This window comes from Typopeltis vanoorti, chromosome 12 (assembly GCF_054136105.1).
Source record: "Typopeltis vanoorti isolate ZY-2024b chromosome 12, IOZ_Tvanoo_1.0, whole genome shotgun sequence".
NCBI lineage: Eukaryota > Metazoa > Arthropoda > Arachnida > Uropygi > Thelyphonidae > Typopeltis > Typopeltis vanoorti.
Window position 1 is genome coordinate 98,094,415 of NC_143560.1, and position 16,395 is coordinate 98,110,809.

The window sequence follows — 16,395 nt, forward strand, 5'->3', positions numbered from 1 at the left end:
ATTTTCTTCTTGCAGCTCATGCTTAATGATATTATTCATCCATCTAACTCCTACCCGATTAACCCTCCTTACTCTAGGTATTCAGTTTAATACTGCTTCCTCTAGATCAGTGCTTCCCAAACTTCTGGATGTCAGAGCCCCCCCTTTGGAAAAATTAAAATATTTCACGGCCCCCCCTTGAAAAAAAAATCGTAATATAGACATATATTATTATAATATTTATTGTATTTATATTCAATACAAAACATACACAGCGAATATTGCAACAATCAAATGCAAATATTACATTTTTAGCATCTTACATACACATTTGACATGGCACATTATCTCATATTTTTATATAGATAGATATATTGTTATTGTACATTTGCAGTACAAGCACATGAAATGTAAAACGATTAGTAATAAAGGAAGAATTAAAAACATAAAAGAAGTTTAACCACGCTACCAGCCAAGATGTCTATAGATGTCAAGGTTATCATGGATGTGAAATGCATATTAAAATTGTAATACCATTGATATTACATTGAAATATATGATGGATACGAAGCATATGAGGATGCGTATTTGATCCATAATGGGTGGTGAGGTGGTTAATAACAATTTAATGTGATGGATGTGTTTCAATACTGCTATACCAATATCAGGTGAAATATTTGAAACTGGAAATGAAACGTATATGAATAAGCATATATTTACTAATATTCATTAAACTCCGAAATACGCAGGAAGCAAAATTTGTGAAGCTGCACCAATGTATGATTTTTTTCCATTAAAATATAAAAAATAACAAAAAAGAAATAATAAAAATTAAATACGTTTCTTTTAAGATAAAAAAATCTACTTAGTCTTAAAACATTTTCAATTTGTTTTCATTATTTCACAGCCCCCCCCGAACCAAACCTACATCCCCCCAAGGGAGCCGAGGCCCACAGTTGGGAAGCGCTGCTATAGATGACCTTTAACTCTTTAACTATATCCCATGTACCCTGCAGTGTTTTATGCCATGGTACAGATTTAAGCTTTTTCCTAAGCATATCATAATCGATTGCCTTGTAGTTCCACAAATACATCTTGACAGAATATTCCTCATGTTTTACAATCTCCCAAGTCAAGACCGCATGGTCACTTTCACCACTTGGAGGTAATATTGTCACCTTAGTTATGGATAGCTCTTCTGTTCATCTTATGACCAGGTCCAATACTTCCACCCCTAGTCTTGATCATATGCTGCCTTAAGTAATTATCCCTCAGCAGGTTTCCTTCCTGCCATGTGATCTTTCTTCTTTCCAGTCTATATCTCCATAGTTGAAGTCCCCCATAATAATCACTCGACCCCTGTATTAATTATACTAATTTGACGATGCATGTCTTCCAGATCATCTGTGGAACTCCCTGGCCTATAAGCAATAACCAACTGTATGCTTTCTTATTGGTCTTGATCTTATGCCAGATTGCTTCAAATGAACAACCACCCTCCTGCCTGCCTCCTATTCTTTTTGGTTGCAATTCATCTGCCATCGTCAGCAGTACACTCCCCCCATCCTATCTTTTCTATCTTCCCTGAAAATACTAAACTCTTCACATTCAATCCTTGTAACTATATCTACTAAATCATGTCTCACTCATGCCTATAACTTTTGGCGACGTTGCACTAACCAATGCCAAAAATTCCTCCCTCTTGTTCCTGATACTTCTGGTATTAATATATAGAAACGGAACCTCCCCTTTATTCACCCACCCTGTTCAATATTTTTGCTTGAGAGACTAGATTCCTCGCTTGGTCATTCTCACACTTACTCACTTCACGGGTGCCTTCACACAAACTCACTTGCTTCCAGCCTAATTGCTTAAGTTTCCCTTATATGCATGCTTATTTTATATAAAAAAATATATAAAATCTTTATGCATGTGTTTAATTATCTCTGTAAATGATTACATATTAAATGCTCATTGTTTCTCATCTGAAGGAGAAAACTGCAGTGAGTAACAGTGATTTATTGTACAAATTTTATTATACAACTTTAAGGCATCTTTTATTTCACCACTCCACTCTTCACATACGAGGGTGGTCTGAAAAATTCTTGGCCTAACAATGAAAAAACGAATTTATAATTTCAAAATTATTTTTATTTTTCAACATTTATTCCAGTGATGCTCCAGTGCCATTATCCTGTCCCTGTAGTGGTTCTCAGTAAGATCTGCAAAATACCCCTCTACAGCTACAATCACCTCTTGATTCGAAGAAAAATGCTCACCAGCGAGGAAGAGTTTTAGTTTTGGGAAGAGATAGAAGTCAGAGGGAGCCAAATCTGGGGAATAGGGTGGGTGTTCCAACAATTCATAGTGCAGATCCCTTAATTTTACCATTGCAAAACACTTTTGTAGGCAGGTGTATTGGCCTGATGAAAGATGATTTTTTTTCTTCTGCAAATCGGATCTTTTCTCACGAGTTTTTTCATCTAGTCTGGTTAAAAGATTGGAATAATATTCCCTGGTTATTGTTTTACCCTTTTCAAGATAATTAATAAACAAAATGCCTTTAGCATCCCAAAACACCAATGGCATGACCTTTCCTGCTGATGGAACCGACTTTGTCTTCTTTGGTGCTGAACAACCGGTTTCTGTCCACTGTTTTGACTGCAGTTTGGATTCTGGTGTGTAATGGTGAATCCAAGTCTCATCCATAGTAGTAAATCTATGCATAAAATCAGCTTTATTCTTGTTCTTGTTAAAACGCTCCAAGCACTGTTGAGAGATTTTCATGCGAGTTCGTTTTTGATCTGCTGTGAGCAAGCATGGCACCCATCTTGCACAAAGTTTTTTCATATGCAATTCTTCATGCAAAATATATCCTACGTATTCTTTTGAAATGCCTATATTCTCAGCAATTTCACGCACTTTGACTCACCGGTCTTCCAATACCATATCGTGCATTTGATCAGTGATTTCTGGTGTTGTTACACTATTTGAATGTCCTTCATGTGGAACATCTTCAAGGCTGGTACGGCCACGTTTAAACTCGGCAGCCCATTTCTTAATTGTAGAAAACAAAGGAGAAGAGTGCCCATAAACTTTTATGAACTTCAAATGAATTTCTTTTGGCGTTAAAACCTTCTTTTACAAAGAATTTTATAACCACACAATACTCAGTTTTATCCATTTCAAAGGATACAGACAACACTTTTTCTTCAGACAGCTGTATAAAACAAATTACTTGATAGAATGACTTGTAATTTCACATGGATGCTTATGACAGATATACCAACTTAGAAAAAAAAAATTTACCGATAGTGTTACCATCTATGGTTGAGGCCGAGAATTTTTCTGACGACCCTCGTACATCCTACCCTACTCTTCAAGTAATCTTCAGTTTCCATCTGTTGAAAATCTCTTCACCAACTGTGTCTCAGTCATATTTCTTTTTTTATTTAGTCTCTGGAAATCATATTCTTCAAAATCTACTTCTTAACTAATATTCAGTAGTTATTGTATGATGATTTCTCAGTTATTTGGTCATATTGGGAAATCTCTTTGAGAGGCAGATAACTAAATATATAGTTGGATAGTACATTGCTCCAGTCACCTAACATACTCATTTCTGTACCTATAACTGAGGCTTTATTTCAGAGTTAGATAATTGATGGATCACTGTTTTACTTTACACCTTTATATTAAAAAAATTTTAAAAAATCATTAAAATCATCCTTGTTTGAAAACTCAGAAGATTACTTTGGTGTGAATAAAATGATAGTGATGATGCTGACAATGATTGAGATTTCTGGCTGAAAATCTTGATAACCCAATTTAAATAATTTAAATTTAACCTAAATTTAGTTGCTGGCCTGGTTGGCTGAGTGGTTAGCATACTCACTCTCTGGCTGTGGTTTCAAATCCCATTTTGGACATGGATGTTTGTGATTGTCTTTAAGTGGGAGATTATTTCATCACCTGGTGTGAGACCACTGTCCCTCATTTATCGGAGTCCTACGGTGGCTTCAAAATTTTCCATGGTTGATCTTAGAGTAGGGTTTCCAGGCTATGTAAAAATAAGCAACATCAAAAAAAAAAAAAAAACAGTTGATCCTTGAACAATGCAGAGGTTAGGGCGGGAACCCCCCACGTTGTTCGAAAATCTGCATTGGGCAGTGCAAAAATTATAAAAATCAAGTGGATATTAAATCCAGCATTATTTCATACGAAACTTTTATAGAAACTATAAAAGTTTCGTATGAAATTTGAACCAGAGAGCTTACTGGAATACATCCGAGTGTATTCCCGTAAGCTCTCTGGTCAAATTTCATACGAAACTTTATAGTTTCTATGAAGTTTCGTATGAAATTCGGCTTTGAAATAATGCTGGATTTAATATCCACTTGATTTTTATAATTAACTATTAATAGCCTACTGTTCACTGGAAGCCTTACCGATAACAAAAACAGTTGATTAACACATATTTTATGTGTGTGTGTATATACACTATATTCTTACAATAAAGTAATCTAGAGAAAAGAAATTGTTATTAAAGAAAACCATAAGGAAGAGAAAATGCATTGACAGTACTGTACTGTATTTATTGATAGATACCGTAAGTTTACATCATCTGTTTACAAGATGAATTGTATGTCAGTACCTATGACAATATTGTCTTAATAGATACAAAACACTGTAGATGTTATACGTATTACTAATATCAGACATCAAAAATCAAAAGATAACACGAAAAAAAAAATTATTTGTATTTGTTTACAGGTATAACAATTCATTCATTTATAATGAAGAAGCAATATGATTGCTTTGTAGTATCCACCCAATACACTAATTATTATTATTATTATTATTGTTGTTCTGGGAAACTCCAAGGAGTCGACAGACTCATCGAGGGAGGCCCTAACATCATGTCAAGAACAACTATTCAACATTCACACAGTATCTATCATACCTTGCCTTGAACTCATTCACGGTCGTAGCACCCACAACAGACTCTGGAAGCTTGTTCCACTCATTTACCACTCTCCAAGTAAAGAACCTAGCTCTAACACCCTTGTCAACCACGCTCTTGCCCAGCTTCCATGCATGGCCCCTAGTCCTCCCACCACCAGTCATATTTTCAAAAATATCTTCTGGATCAATCTTATAGTCTCAATCATTCAGACTCAATCTCGAGATTGAGTCTGAATGTCTCAATCATATCACCCCTCCTTCGCCTATCTTCCAATTTCTGCAACCCACAAACCTTCAACCTATTCTCATAAGGTTCATTCCACAGACCTGCTATCATCTTGGTCACTCGTCTCTGGACCCTCTCCACTTCCTCCCCATCACGAAGAAACCCTTGTGCCCATAGCTGGGCACAGAAGTCCAGATGGGGTCTTATCAAGGCTCGATACAGAGGAACAACAACTTGTTCGTCTCTGCATGTTAAAGTATTTTTCAGAAGCCAAGTGATTTGGTGAGCTGTTTTAGTTACTTTTGCAATGTGCCCCCTAAACTTCAACTCCCTATCCACCAACACTCCCAAATCCCTGGCCTCATCAATCTCCTGGAGTATGATTCCACCAATGCGATATACTGCTGCTATTCTTTTCACCCCAAAGTGCATAACCTTACACTTTGCCACATTAAATTGACATCCATTTTTCCTAGCCCAGTCCTCCAAACTATCCAAATCATCCTGTAAAATTTTGACATCTTGTGCACTCACAATTGCTCTACCCAACTTTGCATCATCAGCAAACAAGTGAACACTTCCTCTCAGATCCTTTCCAATATCATTGATGAACAAATTGAAAAGCAGTGGTCCAAGAACAGAGCCCTGTGGCACTCCACTAGTCACAAGACGTCTTTTAGACTCCACTCCTGAATAAACCACTCTTTGATATCTCTCCTTCAACCACCCTCTTATCCATCTCACCAACCCTATATCTATACCCATCTGCTCCAGTTTACTGATTAGGGTTCCATGTGGTATCCTATCAAAGGCCTTGGCAAGGTCCAGTAGTATCACTGTAAACCCATTACCCCTATCTAGTTCAGCCGTCACTGTGTTATAAAACGTGAGCAAGTTACTGAGGCATGATCTACCCTTCACAAAACCATGTTGTCCCCCATACAATATCCTATTTTCATCTATCCAATCCTGTATTCTTTTCTTGACTAATTTCTCTAAGACCTTGACAATGATTCCTGATATGCTAATCGGTCGGTAATTTACAACAGCAGTCTTGGAACCACCTTTATGCAGTGGAACTATTTTCCCCTCTTTCCACCCGCTCGGGACTAACCCAGACCCGAGACTTAAATTAAACAAAATGGTCAAGGGTACTGACAATTCTTTAGCTGCTTCTCGTACAACACGAGCTGGTATACCATCCAATCCCACAGATGTATTGACATTGAGGTTATGCAATAGACTACTCACCTCCACTTCATTAACCACAATTCCCGTATAATCTACTGGTTTATTCGTTTCTGCAATGTCACCACCTGGATGATATACGTTTGCAAAGTGCTCACTCAGTAACTCAACTATCTCAACTGATTCAGTTATTTCCCTACCATCGGCATTCTTTAAAATCAATCTGCCATGTACATTTTTCCTTTTACTTGCTACATATCTAAAAAAATGTTCTTTCATAATCTTTTTTGCTTTTCTTACCACACTCGTCACCCTTCTGGCCTGCGCTTTATACCGTTCATGTGCCTGCCGGTCACCCTTCTCCTTAAATTCCCTCCATAGTTGTTTCTTTTTTTGCAACTCAAGCTTAATGGTGTTATTCATCCATTTAACCCCTACTTGATTTATTATTCGGACTCTAGGTATACAGTCAGCCATTGCTTCATGCAAGCACTTCTTAACTACCTCCCATGCACTATCAACTTCTAGTCCTTGCAGTTGTACATGCCATGGCACTGAACCAATCAAACTCCTAAGCTTGTCATACTTTCCAGCCCTATAATTCCACATGTACCCTGTCTTAATTGAAAATTCTACACCTTTAGCCACCTCCCAAGTTAAGACCCTATGATCACTCTCACCGATTGGTGGCAATGTGGTCATATTTGTTACAGCCAAATCCTCAGATGTAATTACTAGGTCAAGCACTCTCTGACCCCTAGTATTTTCCATTACATGCTGTCGCAGATAGTTATCCCTTAATAACTGCATAAAATCCAGTTCTTTCCTCCCGTGTGTCCTCTCCTCACTCCAATCAATGCGACCATAGTTGAAATCTCCCATAATAATCACCCTCCTTCCACGAATTTCTTCTATTTGCTTGTGCATACTGTCACCACCATCTTTTCCATCACCTGGTCTATAGCAGCACCCAATTGTATATTTAGTTCTGCTAGCCACAATCTCACACCAAATGGCCTCAAATGTGCTCTTTTCTCTATCCTGCAATTCAACTTCTATTCTCCTTGGCTGGAGCTCATCAGCTATCATCAACAATACTCCTCCCCCCATTTTATTCTCTCTGTCATTCCTGAACACACTATACCCATCACATTCAATCCCACTAGTTATATCATCTACAGTCAGCCATGTTTCACTAATACCTATAACCTGTGGTCTGGAAGTGCCAACCATGGCCAAAAACTCTTCCTTCTTGTTCCTAATACTCCTAGTATTAGTGTACATGAATTTAAGACCCCCATTAGCCCCAACCCTACCTTGATGCCTTATATTAACTATCCCACTCAGATTTGTTGTCCTTATTTGCTTTGGCATATTATATTCATTCTTACATTCAACTGCCTCGATAAGGACTGTATCTCTACTCCCCCCCCCTAACAAATCTAGTTTCCCTGAATTTGCACATCCACTACATTTAGCAACACTTTCTCAAGTCTTCTTACACCGTAACCATTCAAATGCAAGCCATCCATCTTATATAGATCCTTTCGCCCATCAAACTCACTCCACACATCCACAAATTCCACACCACTCGTCATACATAACCCACGCATAAAGTTCATTCGCAATTATAGCCCTCCTTTTAAACATTTCACTGTCATACCGTGGCAAAAGACTAATCATTCTAACTCTCTCACTCTTTTCTTTTGCTACCTCAAACAATTCATTCAGGTCTTCTATCATTTCCATTTTATCTCCTTTCAAATCATTCGTACCTGCCACAACAATCATTTCTTTCACCCTTTCCTTTTGCTCTCTAATAGACGCAGTTACGTCCTTTATGGTCGCACCAGGTTGGTACGATTTTGTCAAATCCTCTACTAACACACCTCGTACTAACGAGTCTCCATACAATGAATGAATTTTATTTTATGCTAATTAATTAATTTAACTAATTAATGACAATTTTATGTATTTGTGATTTAACACTGCATCTTTACATTTGTTTACATTTCTCTTGATTGCAAATGGCCATGTCTGTAAGTGTCTGTATGCATAGGGTTTGATAAATTTTAACTTTTTATAATAGATTTATCTATACTTTATAGTAATAAATGATAAAATAGACTAGTGTCTACATATATTTTATGCATTCATGACATACCTAACTTTTTCTTAATTTTTTCAATATTTCTAAGCTATACGGTTTGCCTGCAAGTTTTTCAAATTGTCGCAAATCTCAAAAAAAAATTTCTGATATATTTATTAATAAAAAAACTGCATATAAGTGGATCTATGCAATTCAAACCTGTGCTCTTCAAGAGGAGTCAATGTGTGTGCGTGTGCGTGCATGTATATATATAATATTCATAAAAGCTTGATTTGCTACCTCAGACTTAAGTAAAAGGCTGGTTATATTCCACTAATTCGAGCCCTACCCAAGGGGCCTATGAGTTGTGGAAATACAGTCATACCCTGACTTACGCGAATTCGGAGTTATGCGGTTTCTTATATACGTATTCCAGTCCCACCTCACGCCTCGCCACTAGTTGTATCTTTCCGGCGCCGGTTGCATTCACCAGTGTTGCACATGCTGTGAACAAGCACTGACGTGTTTCATGCGGTCTCCATTCATACACGATTTTTATAGTCTACAAACCTTGCGATTGCTTAATGTTATGTTCTTGATAAAAATTTTATCATATAAAAAATAATAATGTCATCCAAAAGAAGCAAGTCAGATTCTTCTACAGCTAGCAAGAAAAGAAAAACATTGACTTTGGAAGCAAAACTCAACATCATTAAGGATTTTGAAGCCGGAATGAAAATTTGTGAGCTAGCAAAGAAGTTCGATCTACAGGAATCCACAGTAAGAACAATCATAAAAGAAAGGTTTAATGTTTAAGGTTTAATACATAAAAATAGATTCTAACGAGGAATTAATTGTAGCCACAAGGCAAGGAATAAAAAAATCATTAGCTTGCTATGAAGAAATTTTGTGTGACATGAAAAAGACATTATGCCGTCAGACGAATCTATTAGATTTTATGAAACCATCGACATAGAAATAATTTTCTTTTTTTTTATGTACGAAAAACTACAATTACGATTATATTTCTTAAAAAATATAGGTGTTTTTGTAAACCTTTGGTCCCAATTGTATGTTTGTATATATAAATTAATAACCCCGAGTTACGCGAATTCGACTTGCGTACTTTTTGTTGGTCCCACCTACCACGTAACTTCGTAGTATGATTGTGCTATATATATATATATATATATATATATAAATGGGGAAAAAAAAAATTCTCATCACATCCATGGTACAAAACATACTATAGGTTTGCAAATAACCTTTTGTGGGTGGAGCAACATAAAAAAAAAAGTGTACTTTCTCTGCTTGTATGAAGAGTGTCATTTCAAAAGTTCAACACATTATATTCCTCTTGTTAAGCTAAATTTATTTAACAAAATTAATTCATGTGCCTTCAATTTAATCTGCAGTCTGCCTTATCATTGCTACCCAAGATTTAGGAAAGTTTTATATTCCGTTAGCAGACCTGTTTTGTTAAATGTGTTTGACAACCTAGATAATGTACATTTACAAAAAACATGGTTCTTTTATTTGGAGAACAGAACATTTTATTTATAATATATGAATGCAGATCATTCCATGGTATCCGAAGCCAGATTCTCCATTCATTTTGAAATCTTATTTCATAGAACAAGAACACCAGAAACAGAAAATGAGCATGCAACATTTTCATTCTGAGTCTGGCTTACAGTTGATATGATGGTGGAAACTATTAAATCATCCTACTAGCCATACGTGCATAGTGTGCAGACATTTTGAAATGACTCTGGTGGTTGAAAATTTGAGCTTTATTGTTTTTATTGAAGCATATAAATTGTTCATGCAATCTAATGAACCAGAGTAGGCTGGTTTGAAAAATATTTTAAAACTGCCTGGAAATGAAGTGGTGATTGGAGAAAGTTAAGGTACAAGAGTTCCACTTTCCTGGTTGGATTTGACCCCATCAGATAATATTACTGTTCAAATTTGAAAGGAGACACTTTCCACTATATTGCATTTGTGTTTATTATTAAAAAATCCCAAGGGCAGAGTGATTGTATTGAATGGATCCTGGTTTTTCTCATTGTCAGTTATATGTCAGGTCTTTTTGATGGTTTTGCTGTTAAAGCAGAACCTGAATGCATCTGAACAAAAAATGTTGTTTATGAAGAAGTCTTGAATAATACCAAAGTAAAAATTTATTGTTAACCTTAATTCATAATAAGTTTGGAAATATATCAGTATATTAATCCATAGTGCAGGTTTCCTGCACAGGTACAGCTGGTATTTCTTGCTATTTGCAACTATTAGTGAAGTATCCAGAATAAATATTATTGTATATAAAAAAGTGGATAAAAAAAAATTCTTTCCTTAAGTGCAATTCTATTAAAAAAAAAAAATAAAGTTACTTTTAAAATCTGCTTCTCTATATATATATCATAATTATTTTAAATTCATGAAGTCACCTGCATAGCTGTTACTGGCATCATGATTGTACCATAGATGTTAAAATATACTTATCTTTTTAAGATAGAAAGTTGGAGGAGGGAAAGAGAGATGCTGGTGTATAGGTTTTGATTAAATATGGGAAAGTCGAACTTTCCTGGTGAGTTTCTTGTGAAATGAAATTATTGGTTTGTGCATAATTCTATTCTATATAATATATAGAATATGTTATACATCCATGTTCCAACCAACAGGCTGTGAATTCAAATCTTGCTGGGGCATGGATGTTTTGAATGTCTTTGGATGGTAAGTTAACTTCACCTCATTGGAGATCTGAAATGGCTGAAAAAGTTTTGTATTTGGTCTCTAGTGCAAGGTTTCCTGATTATTGAACCTTAACCAATTAACAGTTCTAATGCTAATGTACTACGAGGGTTGTTTGAAAAGTTTAAAAAAAATAAGTTAAACACATTTTTTTGGAAAAAATCACCTTTATTTCTCAACATAGTCTCCATCAAGGTCTACGCATTTGGTCCAGCGAGTTTCCAACTTTTTCATCCCATCTAAAAAAGTAGGATTTGTCAAATTGTGCAGAATAGTCATTAATAGTCTTGATGACATCGCTGTTTAAAGAAAATTTTTTTTCCTGCTGAGCCAAATTTTTAAGTTTGGGAACAAGGAGTCACACGGGGCCAAGTCCAGTGGACGTGACTTGGCCCCATGTGACTTGATGAAAGAGCACTTTTTTGTGCACCAGTCTTGGCTGTTTTTTCTTCAGTTCTTCTTTTAAATGGTCCATTATGACACATAATAGACTGCTATTGTCTTACACTTTTCCAAATAGTCTATCATGATAATTCTTGGGAATCCCAAAAAACAGTGGCCATCACCTTCCCAACTGACAAAACGGTCTTCGCTTTTTTTGGTGCTCTTTCACTGGGCATTGTCCACTGTTTTGACTGTTGTTTGGACTCAGGTATGTAGTGGTGGATCTAAGTTTTGTCTACAGTCACAAATCTATGCAAAAAATCCTGTGAATTGTGATTAAACATCGCCAAACACTGTGTTGAAATGTCTTTTCACATGCATTTTTGATCGGCAGTCAACAATCGCGGCACCCATCATGCAAACACCTTTTTCATGTGCAAATTTTTCGTGCAGGATATTATACACCCATTTAGTTGAGATTCCTGCAATCTCAGCAATGTCATGCACTTTCACTCAGTGGTCTTCCATAACAACATCATGGATTTTATCAATCATTTTCTTCATAGTGACCTTAGTCAGGTGTCCTGAGCATGCTTCATCTCTGATGGACTTACGACCACATTTAAACTCATTTATCCAAAAATAAATAGTTTTTAATGCTGGTGCAGAGTCCCCATGAACTGCATGTAACTCAGCTTTGATCTGCATGGCCATCTACTTCTTCAAATAAAAGTGTTATCACTGCACAAAACTGTTTTTCTCCATTTTTATGAAAAATGCAAACATGATCATTTTAAATGTTTGCCAAATGAGAACTACTCGTCGCACGTGGCTAAAATTTTGCCAGGGATCATGAAAAAGATGATATGTGCCCGATACTGGTATGAATGAATGAATTGTGTCATCATCTATTGGAAATTTACTAAACTTTTCAAACAAGCCTCATGTAGGTTCACAGCATTTATTACTGTTTATGCTGGTATTTATCTGAAGAAATGCATGCCTCATAAATCATAGTCAACGCTTCATTCTCAGTGTATAAATCCTTTATTTAACTGCTGTTGATTTACTCTACCCCCCCCCCCCCCATACACACAAAGCTTAGCTTATCATCAGTTGCCACCCCTATGTATGTAGCTTTTGCTATAGGATTGACTCTAAAATGGTAATTTTTGAATATCTGTGAAGAAAATCCGTATTGATGTAATTATTTTTATAGTAACAGTACAGTAATGCCTGTTTTGTAACTGTAAGAAATTATCATTTTATCTGGATTGAGTCAATCCAGCCAAAATGGTGATCTGTAGTTTGCTTAGAAAGTGTTTATATATATAACTTATGAAAGGGACGTTCATTATTTTTTTATATTTATGTTGCCTTTACATGTTTATTATATTTTTATAAATTTATTAAATTAACATGGTTTTGCCTATGTGTATTATAATTAATTTTAATTTTAGTTATTGTCCTGGAGGTCCAGATTCTGATTTCGAATATTCCACTCAGTCTTATACTGGATATGAGGTAAGTAAATGTATTAAATTACTAAGATAAAACATCAGATGATAGTAGCTTAAAATAAGAAGGAAATACATGCATCACTTAAGGCAGCTGTTAATAATTGGTGGATTTTTATATAGATAAGGATATTCATAGATATTATATCCTAATATTTTTAATCCTACCATAGAGATGATCTCTGTTTCTAACAATTATTTTTTTTATTCCGAGTGTACCTATATGTTATTATATGCACAAGGATTCACTCCAATTGGTGCAATGATCTTAACTCTTTCTTCCAGAATCCAAATAATCACTGACTCAAGACCAAAATACAAAATAAACATATTTAATATAACAAAAACAATATATATACACTTCAAACAAATATTACATAACTAACTACAAATTAATTGGATCCAAGGCCTTTTAAAAATAAACTTAAGACTAGACTAAACACTTTGTTTGCACAATCACAAAATGTTCATAGCCAGTTTCTTTCTCTGTCAAGGCCCTTTTCAATAGATATATGACTCTATTCTTCATTTTTATAGGATCCTTTCTCATCACTTATGTAACACACATTAATTCTTCCTGACTTAATTCTTTCTCTTTTCTTCAGTAGAAATAATAGTCAGATCTGGCGTCCTTAATACAGATGAAACTTCCTAATTAGAGTTTTCTCGAACATTCCTTTAAACGTAAATAGCAAATTCTTCTTTTATTCACTAAATGCTTATTGACAGTCTTAACTCTTCCAATAAAAAAAAACTCACAGTTCTACGATTCCCTTTTCAGAATCTACTATTAATCTTTCAATTAGTGTTTCCTCCAATATTCCGTTTAAAATGCATATAGCAATATTTTCCTTTTATTCATCAATACTTATTCCACTTTGAAACTTAATAGTTCCACGATTCCTTTTTCGGAATAGACTATTAATTTTCTTCCGACTGTCACTTAAAAAACTTAAGTTCCTTCCGAATCTAAATGTCTGCCGGCCTGTGTTCTAAATTCCTTCCGAACACTCTCTTGTTTACAGCCGTTATTCAGATACCGAACGCTTTCCTTGTCAGCTGTCAATCACACATCAAACCTCTCGGTGATCATGCGCACTCCGTGGCAAGCGAGAAACTAAGTACTGTATAATGGCTGACACGTTGTCTCCATTAGCGACAAGAGAATGTCCTCATAAAACACAAAACTTAATATTTTCAATTATAATAAAATTCCTGTAAGTAATACAAATATCAAATCTAGTAAGTACATCAATTTTTTAACTTCTTTACTTATCACTTTTGACAAAACAATTTCCATAACGGGCACATCGCAAGTGCCGACAGTGCGTGTTATGAAAACAAAAATAATAAACATTTTAACATAAACAATTTGTAAAAATATTCAGAATTTTAATTATGATTATTTTTACATCAGTTTCATCTTTCTCTGAAAAATTTTTTTTTAAAAAAAAATTTTAAATATATTACCTATATCTAACAAAACTTTTAATGCTTATTCCTAGATCTTAAAAAATAATGTGATTCCTGCTGATCATTGTTTACACTCTCAGAATCACTGGTTTCAGAATCAGCTGATGCTAGAGATGATTCAGAATTTATATCTTCTAATTTACTATCTTTACAAATGTCATTTCTATATTTTTCAAATATTTCATTTAAACTTTTTGAATTATGCTCTAAATCTACAGAATCATCACTATTAGAATCAATTTCTACAGGTGTCTGAGATTCTACAGGTTTCTGAGATTCTTTATCCTTATTAACTGAATTAGAGGTATTTTCACATTCCTCTGGTTTATTTAACTCTATGTTAACTAACCTATGATATTCTGCTATAATTTCATCCATGTTAGAGTCAGTTTGGTTATCATCACTCTTACATTGTACATTATCTGAAATATGTACCCTGATATTTCTAAAATTTCCTGCATTAGGTTTTGTTTTACCCAAATTAAATTTTCTCCTCTGCTGCATATTTGAATTATGAGCTTTAAAACTATTCCCTTTTTTACTATTTGATTGTGAATGAGATGCACAATTAGTACTAGGAAAACAACGCTCATCTTTCAATATTTTATTCATATTGTCTCCTAATGTAACTAAATTTCTACTCCCTAAAAAGTACCTTTTTAACCTATCAGAGTGTACACTTAAAATTTTACTAGGATTTTTGACATCTTGAATCCTAAAATTCACAGGAGAAAATTTGTCTAAAATTCTATATGGACCTAAAGCTTTCCTTCCTAATTTCCTAACTCTTTTTATACTCGATTTATCATCTAACAATACTAAATCTCCTGGTGCAAATGACTTATACTTTCTAAAACGATTTATATACTGCCTAGTTTTCTGAGAACTTAATCTACTTTTTTCACCTACTAATCTATGAGTAGTGGAAAATTTATCTACTACTGTTTCAAGATACTCATTTATGTCATTATATCCTGTATTAGGAATGACTGTAACAAGTTCATTAGGAAAGATTGGATCAAAGCCATATAAAGGAAAAGATTGTTTTTCTTTGATAGCAGAATGAAAAGCAGATCTGCATGCAAATAATGCTTGAGAAATATATGTATCCCAATCATTCATTTTAGTGTTTGCTAGATTGGAAAGTATTTGCTTTATATTTCTATTCAGCCTTTCACACATACCATTACACTGTGGGTGGTAAGGTGTTGTAAAAATCTTCCTAACGTTGAGTAATTTACATAACTGTAACAACAGTTCAGATGTGAAATTTGCTCCGTGATCTGAAAGTAAGGTCTGAGGAGTTCCACATCTACAAATAATCATATTCAAAAACTTTCTTGCAATAGTCTTTGCAGTTTGATCCTTCATTGACACTGCTTTTTAGTAATTGGCAGTGGACCTACTACATCAATAGCAACAGCCTGAAAAGGTCTAGTTGGAATTGGAAATGGTTGTAATGGAGCTGTTCCTCTAAAAGGAGATTTTATTTGGCATTTATGGCATGATTTGACATATACGAGTATGTCACTCTTCATACCTTTCCAGATGTGACGATCCTTTATTTTTTCCCAAGTTCTAGAAAATCCTTGGTGTCCTGCCAAGTCTGAATCATGGAAAGTGTACATGAGCCAAGGAATCATTTGAGTTGGTGCCAATATTTTCACTTTCAACCTTCCATCTTCCATTTGTCTAGATAAGAGTAACCCATCTTTATCTAAATACAAGTTTTCCAGGCTCAAAAATGTATCTAGCTGAGTTTCACCCTTCAATACTGCTTCATAGATAGTTTTGAGTATGGGATCATTTTTCTGAGCTTG

The 16,395-nt window shown here is 34.9% G+C and overlaps 1 protein-coding gene across 3 annotated transcripts in view; it reads left to right on the top strand.

The window, feature by feature from the left end:
• Elp3 (elongator complex protein 3) overlaps nucleotides 1–16,395 on the top strand; it is a 292,722-nt gene that overhangs the window by 39,338 nt on the left and 236,989 nt on the right. For all 3 annotated transcript variants that reach the window (XM_090401875.1, XM_090401873.1, XM_090401874.1), the window contains exon 6: nucleotides 13,046–13,109. In XM_090401875.1, coding sequence (XP_090258001.1) covers nucleotides 13,046–13,109 — 64 coding nt within the window. The remainder of the gene's footprint in view (nucleotides 1–13,045; nucleotides 13,110–16,395) is intronic.